Raw genomic sequence first — 14,148 nt, forward strand, 5'->3', positions numbered from 1 at the left:
ACCTATTTTTGTTACTTGTGTTCTGTTTGAGAGGTAGTTCCTGAACCATGTGTGCAGTGTTCCTCTTATACCTATTGAGTATAGTTTGGTGAGTAGTATGTCATGTTCGAGTTTATCAAATGCTTTAAGTCAAGTAGTATAAGAACGGTGTACTGGTGTTTGTCGAGAGCTTTGTTTATTGTGTCGGCAATGTCTTCTAGTAATGTGATGGTGCTTTTTGTTTTTTGAAAGCCGTATTGGTTTTGTGAGATGATGTTGTAGTTCTGTAGTCTGTTTTGTGTTATTTTTTCTAGAAGTTTTGAAATGACTGGTAGGATAGCTATTGTTCTGTAGTTCTGAGTATCGTTTCTTTTACCGTGTTTGTAAATTGGTGTAATTATTGCAGTTTTTAGTTGTTGTGGGATAATGCCAGTGTCGAATATTATGTTCATGAGTCTCAAAAGTATTGGATTTATTTGTTCAAAGTGTGTTAAAAGGTCTGTGAGTCTTATTTTGTCTATTCCTGGAGTGGTCTTTGGTTTTAGTTGTAAGAGTGCTTCTTTCAGTTCCTGTTTTGTTACAGGTGGAAAATACATAGTTTGTTGTTGACTGTGATTCGGTATTTTTTTGTTTATCGTTGGTAGATTGTCTTTTTTGAGTTGTGTGATATTGTTTGTGAAGGTATGGTTGAATGAGTCTGCTTGTTCCTCTTGGTTTGTTTCCTGACCGAAACTTTTTGCAATAAAATCTTGTGCCGAAGTTTTCTTTTTTCGAGTTACTAATTCGTTAAGTATTGCCCATGTTTGCTTCATGTTGTTGTTATATTCCATGAATTTTTGGAAGTAGTAGTGTCTTTTTTTTTTTTTTCCCCTATGAAGTTTTGTTGTTATTTGATTTCTTGTGTTTTTGTATAAGGTTTGCAAATGTGTGTTACTGGGTGACTTTTTTAGTTTTTTTCTAGATTGTCTTTTACAGTAATACTATTTAGTATGTTGCCATTTATCCATGCATTGTTGTCTACATGTCACCTCGTTTGTGTAGGCTTTGTTGCTTTTTTGTATATTTCTGTGAAATTTAATAGGAAATTCTCATATAATGTTGCAGGATCATTCATTTTAAGTAGGTAATTCCAGTATGTTTTTTACGTGGTTATCGACAATGCCCTTTATTACGATAGAGTTTTGTCAACTTTTGTGGTGGCGCGAGGGTGGGGTTGGGGGGTTAGATAACGTAATAAAACGAAGTTGAGACAAAATAGTGGTCAGCAATTTTGACATTAATTACTGATGATGTATATCAGAGGTGTTCAACCTATCGATCATGGAGCGATTTTTGGTCGATCTCTTGTGTATTCCTCCTTACTTACAAATTTAATTAAAACTGAAAACATATTTTATTTATCATTATTTTATATTATTTTTAATTCACTTTAAGTGTATTGCTATTGTTTATTTATTTTTGTTGAAATTGTCAAATCAGTAATTTTCTTATAAGTCCGGGTAAATGAATTCATTTGGATCAGTGGAAGCCAAACAGCGAGCCGAGTGAATACGATTATAAGCAAAGTGTAAAAACTCGATTGTAGGTTAAGTCCCATGTTAATATTGTAAAAAAATAAAGTTTGTTTGTCTTGGTATAGTTTGTATTAGATGATTTTGTAAATGACTCTTTTGAAGCTAATTGTATATACTGCTTTAATGAGAATGTGTTAGAGTGTTAAAAACAAAGTCAATGTTTTTGTCGCCGAAGCTGTACATGGCAGCATTAGAAAGATTGTTATTGAAACTTGTATGTATGAGAAAGGCTTGCAGGCTCTAAGTGTAGACATCTTCAAAGTCAGTCAGAAAGAGTTCAAACAACTTTCCGATGGCTGGCAACTTACAATCAAAAGAAAGCGGAGGAGAACAAAAGGCGTGCCGAACTTGAAACTTATGATGAAAGACCCATACCGATCTTTGTGGGTTGCCAGACTTCATGCGAGGTCTCAGAGGAAGCTTAATAAAAAGGGACTGAAGCAAGCAGAAGGGGTCCCAGTTCCAGAATTGCTGTCAGAGATCAGGCCGCCCGGTCCAGAGTCCCCGTCAGAGAGACTGCCCGGATCCACTTTGCTTGAGAGAGGAGTTTCCCTCTTCCAGAAAGGAGCTGCTAGGTTCGAGACGTCGCTAGTGAGAGACTACTTCTAGGCTGCAGACAAGATTTCAAATTGCCGAAAGGAAGAGTTTCAATTGCCTGAGAAAAGTTTCCAGGCCAGGTTAATGTCAGACATTCACCAGTGTGTTGCGTTTTCATTACAATTTGATGAATCAAATGACTTCACTGATATTGCTCAGTTAGTGGTATTTATTCGCATTGTATTTCAAGATTATTCAATTAAAGAACTTTTGAAAATTATATCATAATTGGGAATGACTAGGAGAGAAGATATTTTTTTGGCATTTGATGAATTTGTGAAACAACACGAACTTCTGCTTTTTAAACTTGTGTCTATTACTACTGATGGTGCTCCTGCAATGATAGGTAATAAATGAGACTTAATTTCATTATGTAAAAACGATGACAAATATCCAGATTTTTTAACGTACCGCTGTATTATTCAACAAGTACTGTGTAGTAAAAGATTAAACACAAAAGATGTTTTGGATATTACATTTAAAATTGTAAATTCTGTTCGAGGAAAAGCCCTGCAATGGCGGTTATTTAAATTACAGGAAGGTGATGATAGGGAACTTCTGTTGTACAATAATGTTCGCTGGCTCAGCAGAAGTCAATTTTTAGAGAGATTTCTTGTATTAATTAACAATATAAAAATTTTTCTTGATGAAAAAGGATATATTTATCCACAATTGAGTGATAAAAGATGGTTGTTATTACACTTATCATTTTTAGTAGATTTCTGTACGATATTAAGCAGTTTAAATTGCTTAGTTTCAGAGTTACATGGTAGAGATAAAAATTGAATTGACATGTTAAGTTCAATAAAAACTTTCCAACAATACTTACTTTTATTAAAGAAAAATATAAATGACCGCGAATTTAGACATATCCCATATTTATTAAAAAATTTTGAACAAAATCAAGAAATGCTTCGCTATGATTTTAAAAAAAAATATTCGTGAAATAGAATTAGTTGAGGAAGAAATGAATTAAAGATTTTAATAAAACTGAAATGATTGTATCTTTTATCAGTAATCCATTTCAAGAAAATTTGGACATCACAGAAATTTCAAATAAAATTAGTGGGCTGTTTGATATAAGCCAAGCTGAAGTAGAACTTGAGATAATATACATTCAGAATAATTTACATTTAAAATCTATAAACAATGAAGTCATTTGAAGGTATGCACATGAAAAATTCCGAATATTAACTGATATTGCGCAAAAAATTCTGTCGGATCGACATACTTGCTAGAATCTGATTTTTCAAATATGACTGTCATAAAAAATCAATTAAGAAACCAAATTACAAATGAATGTTTGGATTTATTTTATTTGTTCGTTTGGAGTTTCCTCCCTTTTTCTCCCCCATTCCTATTGAGGCAAGTAATGCCCCCTCATGGGAGGTTAAGTATTTATGGCTGTAGATCTGTGTGTTTTCATGGGGCCGGTTTGTCTGCTTGCGTGATGAAAAATGCCAGATAAACTGGCGGAAAAAACCCTACTGTCCGATCCCAAGATGGGCTAACTTGGCTATGGCTGAGGAAGATCCTCAAATTCCTCACGTCTTTGATGGGAATCAAACCTGGTACACTCCTTCCCCAGTCATATGGTTGCGAAGCGCACAGCCACTAGGCTAACCATGCAGATATTATTTGGGTGATTGTCTGCGATTGGCCATTTCTTCATATAAACTTGACTATGAAAATATTGCAAGGTCCAAACGATACCAAATTTCACATTGACTTTTTTTTTTTTTTTAATCAACCAGCATTTCTTGTAACTTGTGAGTTTGTAATCAATCAATCTGTTTTTTTTCTAACTTTCGTTTTCCAAATTAGAGAAATATTTTATTATTCCAATATATTTTTTTTTTGTTGTATTAAAATAATTAAAAGTGATAAATAAATTTTTAAATACACAAATAAAGTTTTTAGTTGTTTATATGTGCGTAATCAGATATCAGGTTGGGGGAACGTGATCTATATAAGAGAGTAGATCGCCGAATAACTTATATATAACAGAGTAGTTTGCCAAATAACTTTTTATAGAAAAGTAATTCGCATAGTAAAAAAGAGGTTGAACACCACTGATGTATATGTATATGGGAGCCTGTATGTTGGTATTGTTACATATGTTGTTTCCTTGGTTTATTATGATTTTAGATGGCATTATTTAGGTAGGGGACATTACTCTCTGGTTCGCCTTTATATGTGCTGTCGGTACTCAAACTACCTATCAATTCTATGGCCGTCACTTATTAGATTGCGCACATGTGCGAATTCGATAAACAAAGAAACTGCCCTTGAATAGAGCAAATTCCTTTATTGAAAATCGGGAGCTGTCTCCTCATTGAGTTCTTAAAAATGTGTTTGTTAATGCAGCGCCGTTCAGAACCCTTAGATCAGAAAATTTTTCTTAATCAAGGAGTGTACTCTCAGCGTGACACACGGTTATACAATTTATATAATAATAGTTTCCAAGTTAGTTAAATCCCTTATTTTAAACTCTCATTGAAGTCGTGGTCTTCCCCAATTAATTAGTTCTGCTCAGGTTCTACAGGGTGTTCGGGATAAATTTGACATATTTATAATTAATTATATTTTTCCGTAAGTTACATGTATTAACACACACTTCTCTTCATTTAAAAGTTTGGACCCTTCTTCATTCATATACAAGATGTCAGAAAGGATGGATAGCTGGAACCCACCTGAATCATGGAAGAGAATAACTTGTATCATGATGATTCGTGCCCGCCATCAAAATAAGGATATTACGACTGCTGCCCAATGCTCCCTGAATACAGTAAAAACAATCAGGCATGAACTAGAGACTTGCAATGGTGACTACGAGGATGTAGCAAGAAGAAAGATCCCTAGCAGACGATCTGATTGCGTTCGTACAGCAGAATTCCTCGCAAATCTGCAGGAACAGGTGTTGAAGAACCCTAGCATTGGAATTCGGGCTTTGTTCGTGGAGTTGCTAACTGTAGTCAAGCCCTGGATAACAAGGGTAGCCAATGGTAGGCCGTATGTATGGCAGCAGGATTCGGCCCCTTGCCACACCTCTGGGAAAAGTCAAAAATGGTTGTCTGAAAATTTCTACGACTTCACCAGTCCAAATGTTTGGCCTCCAAACTCCCCAGACCTTAACCCCATGGATTATTTTGTATGGGGCGCAGTTGAAAAAGACACCAATCGCACTTCCAGTAATACAAAAGCCCAGTTAATGGATAAAATTAAAACAGTTTTTGCGGCCCTTCCCAGGGAGACTGTAGCATCAGCTTGTTCGAGGTTCCGAAGCAGAATTGAAGCTGTGATCGATGCTAATGGTGGTTATTTTGAGTAAATCTTGTTGATAGTATTGTAATTAACTCTGCCTGTAATGTTTTTTTGTCAATTCATTAAATTTAATAGATACAAAGAAGATTTTCTTTTTCCTTACGAAACTGTCAAATTTATCCCGAACACCCTGTACTTGATGAGTTGTGCATTGGATTCATACATCAGGCAGTTCGTTAGGTAAAAGAAAAAGGGTTTATTCATCCAACTATCACAATACAAATTTACAAGACTTGTCATATGATTAAAGTAAATCTCTCTCTCCTAAGATAACAGACTTAACTATACAATACTTCAGTAGTCGTAGTTGAATTCTACCACGATACAATATTAATTATGAATCAATTCACTGATTTCTAACAATCGGATTTACAATTTCTCTCAATGTTTAACATCAAACTTTAAGCATTACTAAACTGTAACATACTATATACAAATTATCACCACACTATGTCAGATTTCACTCTCAGAGATAAAACATTCTGGTATCATGCTAAGCCGTAAAGTCCTGTTTCATATCTTATATAGGTGTCACTAATAAATGATTTTGCACATTATTACACAAAGGAAACTAAAAGATTCGTACATTACCGGTGCCTTTGGACTTTGTCGGGTCTATCCCTCGATCCTTACAATTCTTTCTACAGCTCATTCCTTCTTCCTCACAGTTGTCTTTCCGATGGTCCAGCCTGGAACTCACAATCATGAATTATGCTCTTAGATGTAGTTGAGAATAGCTCTGCTTAAGTTGGTCCATGTGTTCTAGATGACGGTCAGCTTGCGTTGATTTTTTCCACTTTACTGACGAAATGCCCCACTTGGCTGCGTAACTGCGTCTAGACATAGATGTTGAAAAATAAACTTTCAACATCTTTCTCTAAATCCAGAGTAATTTATTAAAAAAGGGTGGCACACCATTTGGCAACTCCTATAGGTAGAGATGACCTGCTAATGCTTCTGCCTGGTATCTCAACTTGGGCCTGGCTCCCACTGAAGAGACCTCAATAAAGGTTGAAACTAGTCTGGGTAGTGGCCCTTGCCTTAATGCATAACATTAGACATATCTGCAAGGAGATGTGTGTTGCATTATAGGAGATACTGAGACAGGAATGTTGGTAGCTTGCTCCACCTTTGCAACGAGTTGCTCTAGTGTTGTACCACCTTACCCCAGTCCTGAAGATACTTTCAGGCGCAAACTTTGTTTGCTCACACTTGGATAAAGGATTAAACTAAATTTATTATTACCCTTGATTAATGTGCCTAATGTGTTCTTTAAAACAGGTGCATTAATCGAAGATGCACTAATCGAATAAAATAGCCTATGGGAAAAAGTATAATTTGTTACTCAAATTTCTTTTTTGACCCTTAATTTTTTTTATAAAAGAATTAGGGTATGTCTAAGGCCTATGTTAAAGGAAAACTATGAAGCTGGAAGACAATAAAACATATTCAGAATATAAATTTATTATTCTACTTCTTAACAAAGAATTGAGCTAATATAGTTTGGCAGGCATTCTGTTTTGTTTTGTTTTTCCCAGCCATACAACTGATGGTATGGCCCTATTGCCTCTTCTGCAAATTTTACTGCTTCTCTCTTCACCAGGGTCAGCCTCTAAGCATTGCTGCTTAAAAATTTCGATTATACAAAAAATATTTTTAATAGTTTCTGTGAAATCTCTTTGGGCTCGTCAGTGATTAAATTTTCTTCATATTCTTCAGGATCTTCTCGCTGTGCATCTAAATTTAGCAGGTTGGAATCACTCACTTTCTTAGAATGAGATTTAATTAACTTAGATTAATTTGTTTAAGTTTAAACATAGTGATGGGTGACTTCAATGCAAAAGTAGGAAGAGGGGGCGATGGAGAAATTGTTGGTGAACATGGCTTAAGCACCAGAAATGACAGAGGAGATCGCCTAGTCCAGTTCTGTCAGGAAGAAGATCTAACAATAGCAAATACCTGGTTTAAACTTCAACCCAGAAGACTGTACACTTGGAAATCGCCTCAAGATAAACCAACATAACATTGTCCGAAATCAAATTGATTATATACTGATAAATAAAAGATTCCACAGTAGTATAAAGAGTGCAAAGACTTATCCTGGAGCAGATATCTCATCTGACCACAATCCCATAGTTGCAGAAGTACGTCTTAGATTAAAATCAGCTAAAAAAATCACAAAAGAAGAAAAAGAAAATTGATGTAGAAAAACTGAAAGACCCGAACATAAATAAAAGTGCCAAGACACAGCTTAACCTGCGATTACAACAGATTAACATAGAAGAAAATAAAAGTGTGGAATCTCTTTGGAATAGCTTAAAGAATGCCATCGTAACAACAAGTATTGAAGAAGTAGGTTATGTGAATAATATAAAACAATAGGAATGGATGACAGATGAGATTCTTTCTCTTATTGATACAAGAAGAATGTATAAAAACAAAGACCTAGCCAGGTATACAGAAACACATAACATCATCAAGAAAAAAATAAAAGAAGCCAAGGAAAATTGGATGAAAAATTTATGTACTGAAATTGAACTGCTTCAGAAGAAACATGATAATTTCAATCTGTATAAGAAAATCAACGAAATTTCCAGAAAACTGAGGAAAAAGCAAATAGTGTCTGTAAGAGATGAAAATCGAAAATAGTTCTAGAAGAAGAGAATAAAGCACAGATTTGGATAAAATATGTAACAGAACTTTTCAATGATACTAGACAGAAGCCTATAAATATAAAAGATAACATTCAAGGACCAGCAATCATGAAATGCGAAATAGAGAATGCTATACGAACAAGTAAAACAGGAAAAGCCAGTGGACCAGATGGTGTGCAAACAGAATTTTTAAAATTAATAGAACCAGATAACATCAAACTTCTTGAAAAACTATTTAATGAAATATATGAAAGTGATGAATTTCCATCAGATTGGCTCAAATCTACATTTATCACTATTCCAAAGAAACCCAAAGCGAATTCCTGTGGTGACTTCAGACTTATTAGTCTAATGAGCCAAACATTAAAAATATTTTTGAAAGTAATTCAGAATCGTATTTATAGAAAAAGTGAAGAAACTCTAAGTGAAACACAATTCGTCTTTCGGAATGGTTTTGGTACTAGAGAGGCCCTTTTCTGTACCCAATTATTGATACAAAAATGCATAGAAAAACAGAAATCTGTCTTTATGTGTTTCATAGATTTTGAAAAAGCATTCGACAAAGTCAGACACACCAACTTAATAGAAATCCTTCAACAAATAAGGCTAGACAAACAAGACATAAGACTAATAACAAATCTGTATCGGAATCAGGCAGCTACCATTCAATTAGACAACATTACCACCAGTGATATTAACATCAAAAGAGGAGTGAGACAAGGATGTGTGCTCTCACCACTCCTGTTCAACATATATGCAGAGGTAATCTTTAAAAAAGCATTGGAAGAATGTCCAGAGGGAATCACAATAAATGGAAAGATTGTTAACAACCTACGATATGCAGATGACACCGTGCTAATTGCAGATAACATTATGGATCTCCAAAAACTCATTGACAGAGTATACATAGAAAGCCAAAGAATGGGAATAAATATAAACATCAACAAGACAAAATACATGATCATCAGCAAACATCCAGCCTCATCAATGAAAGTGACACTCAATGGGAAAAATATTGATCAAATGTCAAGATATAAATATCTTGGTTGCTGGCTTAATGAACGGTGGGATCCAGAAATAGATATAAAGACAAGGATTGAAGTTGCACGGCAGTCCTTCATGAAAATGAGAACACTATTCTGCAATAAAGATCTAAACATGGAAGTCAGATGCCGAATGCTGAAATGTTACGTGTTGTCTATTCTGCTCTATGGAGTTGAAACATGGACATTGAAGGCGACAACCATCAAGAAAATCAAAGCCTTTGAGAATTGGCTATACAGAAGAATGCTAAAGACATCATGGACAGAAAAAATTACCAATGAAGAGGTCTTAAAATCCATTGGTAAAGCTAAACATCTTGTACAAATAATCAAGAAACGAAAAACATCATATCTTGGCCACATCATGAGAAACAGCAAATACCAACTTCTACAAACTATTTTGGTAGGAAGAATTGATGGCAAAGGAACTAGAGGAAGAAAAAGAATATCATGGTTTGACAACATCAAGTCGTGGACAGGAAAGAGCAGTGCACAACTGCTCAGATTAGCACAAGACCGCAGTTTGTTCGCCAAGATGGTCGCTGACCTTCGATAGAAGATAGCACAATAATAATAATAAGAAGATTAATTTGAAAAGCCTCTAAAATCATTTGCACATTATGCTTCCAAATGGCTCGCATATTGCTAGCAGTGATTTCATTTGACTTTGCCACTTTATAACAAGGCTGAGATTTCTCTGATTTGGCCAGAAAACTCTTGGAAGGCATTCGCTTCCAAAAAGTCCGGTTTCATTGAAATTAAATATTTGTTGGTCACAATAGCCCCCATTTTCCACAAATTCTTCAAAATATCTGGATAATTTGCAGCGACCTTCTTATCTGCACTTGCAGCTTCTCCTCTTATTAGAACATTATGTAGGTTATTTCTCTTTTTGAAATGCTCATACCACCCAGCACTTGCATGGAATTCTTCTTCTTTTCCATCATTGATAACCCTTTCTTTCAAGGTTGCAAAGAGACTTAATGTTTTTGATTTAATAAGGTTAGTGCTTAGTGGGATCAGTTTTTGGTTACTATCTTTAATCCATGTAGAAAGAAGTCTCTCTAATTCAATCATTATAATACTTTGATTTCGAGTGCATTGCATGATGAACTTATAGCAGCCTTACCTTTCTCTTTGTATTTAGCAGCTTTGCTTGAAATTGCTCATTTAGTTGATTCGCTCATTTTTGTGATCTTGTCCTATATTTGCTCTCGACTCGCCTTGTTCATTTTTCTTTATTGTTTCAAGTTTTTCTTCCAATGAGATTACTTATCGAATCTTTTTCACACTTTCACTTTTTTTGCTCACTAATTCTTTTATTCATGATTTAAGGTTGGGAAAATACTTTAAAATAAAAAAAAGTAAGGAAGACAATTGCAAAGGAGGCACGAGAAATGATCAGCAAAATGCTGTGTAATTAGCAGGCGACATAAATGTTGGCGGTAAATTTGAAACATAGTGTACATGGAATCAGTGTAGTATGCCATTAAAAATAACTTTTTAAAATGTTTTAAATCGGTAACTAAATTATTTCATCCTAGTGAATAATCTTTTAAAATAGTTAATCAAAAAAAATCTATAGAGGAAGAAAAAATTAAAATCTTAATGTTTATTTTTAAGATGTATATAGGTACACTAATCGAATTTGGGTATCAAAAAAAAAAAAAAAAAAAAAAATGACGCACTAATCGGGAGCGCATTAATCAAGGGATTGCTGTACATGCTTATGGATTTGAACTGCCTGAACTGGCATTTTAAATTCCATTATTAGCTTCTCCACCTTTTACACCAAGGATAGGATTTGGGATGGTATGTTATTATGTTATTTCTGGTTATTATTATCTCTAGTTTAATATTCAACATCAGTGGTTTCTTATTGGGGGGGGGGGACTGAATAAATATTTCATATTTATTGCATAGTTTTATTTCCTCTGTTTAGTGGAGCAAGAAGCAATATTGAATAAATGTAAAGATATCAAAAGAGAGGCAGATGAGAGAGTCAACAGTTTGCAATTAAAGATTAAAGATGCTAGTGTAATTCGAGAACGAGAACTTAAGAAAGCAGAAGATGACTTAAATTTATGCAAGAAAAGGGCAGAAATATCATCTCGGCAAGCTAAGGAAATGGAACAGGTAAATTTGAAATATGGAAATCTGTGGAATTTAAAGTCTGCATTCCCTTTAAATATTTATTTGTTGCATGCTTAGCTTTAAAATTCAACGCAAACTTGTTAACTGTAAATTGCAACTTTATCTAGTCTAATTTTCATGATGCTCAAAGAATGCTGTTTGGCATGTGTGATTTTAATATTCTTTACTCTGAAACTGGTAAACATGCAAATGCTTTAGTGTGTTTTACCAGCTGACAAATTTACTTATTTTACCATAATAAATTGCCTGTTGCCAAATCTTAATACTTCTGATTGCTAGATTTTTGCATGTAGAAAGATTAATTCCTCTTGAATAAATCATACTTCGCAAGAATTATATTCTTGTTTCCAAGAATATAATTTCTTGTCAAGTTATGTCATCTGCTTATGGATACAGATGACAAATACTTAGATGAAATGCTATGCCATCTACAAATAGACGGCATGGCATACTGAAGTGACTTGTGGAAGATAAGTAAATGTGTTGAGAAGCTGTCAGAAGTGTTTGTGTTAAATTGAAGATAGTAGAATGTGGGGAATATTTGTGAAAAAAAAAAGTAATATGAGGATAGAGAATATAGAAGTGAATACAGAAATAACTGAAGATGAAAGTAGTATGAATGATGAGAGTGCAAGTTTGGGGAAAGAAAAAAAAGTGAAGAAAACTGAGACCAATGGTGCTTTAGTGAAGGAAATAGTATGCTTACATGGAGGTCTTTCATTGAATAGGTTGTGCCTTTGGGAGTGCAGGCTGGTTGGCTGAGAGATTCTGCATATTACTTGCCAGAAGTCTGGTAAGTAATATGCAAAAAAGAGTTACAAAGCAAAGCAAGGGAATACCATTGAATGCATTAATGAGTGACAAGGCAGTAGGAGAGAATGTTGCATTGCAATTCCAGTATTATGGTTGTGTGTGATGTATGCTGAAAGCATCCATTCTGATGTGCACGTTTAAAGATATCAGTGATGCTGTTGAATTTGAAAAAGGCAAAATAAGAGTTAATAATTGGCCAGCATGAATAATTTAAAAGGCAATACAGTCATACCTCGGTTAACATTACCTCCGGTAACAAAGTCCACTATTTCAAGCCCCATTTTATGTAAAAGTATTAAAATTTTAAGGTCATCGCCCAGCAAGCATCTGATTGGCGAACAGCGGCGATTCGTCATGTACTCTCAAGCTGTGGGTGTGTCTGTTTTAACAGTTTCGCTCATCATCCACATAATTTAGTCATTGTTTACACTTCGTATGGTGTGTTTCAGTGTGGTCATTTAAATAAATGATGTATGTTCTCTGATAGCATTATTGTAGATTTTGTAAATATTAATATTTAGTTAAAATGTCAGAAACAAGGAAAAGAAAAGCAATTTCTTTAGAAACTAAATTAAATATCGTACAACCTGTTGAAAGGGGTGAAAGAAAATCCAATGTGGCACATTCTTTAGGATTAGCACAGTCAACTTTAACAACCATACTTAGTCAATCAGAAAAGAGAAAAAAGCATAATCAACTTTAGGTTTGTATTTGAAAATGTTGTGATTTTATCTTTGTTAGGTATGTAATATTGACTTTTTATTTAATAAAGCTTTTCTTTTTTCAAAAAAAAAAAAGTATTTCATTTTCTTTACGTACGAATTTATCCCTATTATGGCCATAGTATTTTTACCTCTGAGAACAAAGTTTCGCTTAACAAAGTACCGTATTTTTCCATGTATAAGACGCCCCCATGTATAAGAAAACGGAGGAATGATAACTGCTGCAGAGGATATAGTTGAGATATTTAGTGAGCAATTTCTAAAGGTATTTCATTCTTGTGAATGTGGCATCATGCAGAACTTGAAAGCAGTGTGAAAGGAGGAGGAGGAACTGTTAGTAACTGAACAGGAGTTATATGAGGAATTGAATAGACTTGATGTAAATAAGGCTGTGGGACTTGATGCTATTTCACCACGTGTCTTGAGGGAATGTGCCAGAGAGTTAACAACAGCTTTTGTATATCTTTTCAACATGAGTCTCCCACTGGGTCAAGTTCCAAAAGAGTGGAAAGAGGGTAAAATTGTTCCAATTCATAAGGGAGGTGATAAGAGTAAGGCTTTGAATTATAGACCAGTCTGTGTGTCTGAAGTTGTGATCAAGGTATTAAAAAAGTTAGTTAGGAATAAGATTCAGAATTGGGTTGACAACAGAAAAATACTCTTTGGCGGCCAGCATGGATTTACTAAAGGAAGATCATGCTTTAGCAACCTGCTTACTTTTTATAATAAAGTGACAAATGTGTTGGATAAGGGTGTTGCATATACAGTGGTATATTTAGATTTTGCAAAGGCATTTGATAAATTTCCACATGACAAGCTGGTAATTAAATTAAATTATCAGATAGTTGTCTATGGAGGAGTGATATCCCAGAAGAGGAAAGTTACTAGAGGTGTACCTCAAGGGTCTGTTTTGGGTCCATTGCTGTTTAATTTGTATGTAAATGATATCTGGAGAAGTCTGAATGGTGATGTGCAGTTGTTTGCAGATGATGCAAAGTTGGGGAGAGCTATTAGGAGTAGTGTGGATGCTGTAGCTTTGCAAGAGGACTTGAATGCACTGGCTGAATGGGTAAATAAGTGAGGATGTCAATTCAGTGTTTCAAAGTGTAAGGTTTTGAAATTTGCGAAGCAGAGATGGGATGTAAAGTACACAGTCGGTGCAAATATCTTGGAAGAGGTAGAGAAATGAGAGATCTGGGAGTGATTGTTGACAAGGGCCTAAAATTTCGGGGACATGTTACTAAAATAGTGAAGACAACACAGTAGATAATGGGAATGATGCGGAGGA

General features: G+C 34.7%; 1 protein-coding gene across 3 annotated transcripts in view; it reads left to right on the forward strand.

Annotated features, from left to right (window-relative positions):
* SMC2 (structural maintenance of chromosomes 2) overlaps positions 1-14,148 on the forward strand; it is a 555,382-nt gene that overhangs the window by 343,251 nt on the left and 197,983 nt on the right. For all 3 annotated transcript variants that reach the window (XM_090401108.1, XM_090401106.1, XM_090401107.1), the window contains one exon: positions 11,114-11,307. In XM_090401108.1, the coding sequence (XP_090257234.1) occupies positions 11,114-11,307 (194 nt within the window). The remainder of the gene's footprint in view (positions 1-11,113; positions 11,308-14,148) is intronic.

This window comes from Typopeltis vanoorti, chromosome 12, assembly GCF_054136105.1.
Source record: "Typopeltis vanoorti isolate ZY-2024b chromosome 12, IOZ_Tvanoo_1.0, whole genome shotgun sequence".
Taxonomy (NCBI): Eukaryota; Metazoa; Arthropoda; class Arachnida; order Uropygi; family Thelyphonidae; genus Typopeltis; species Typopeltis vanoorti.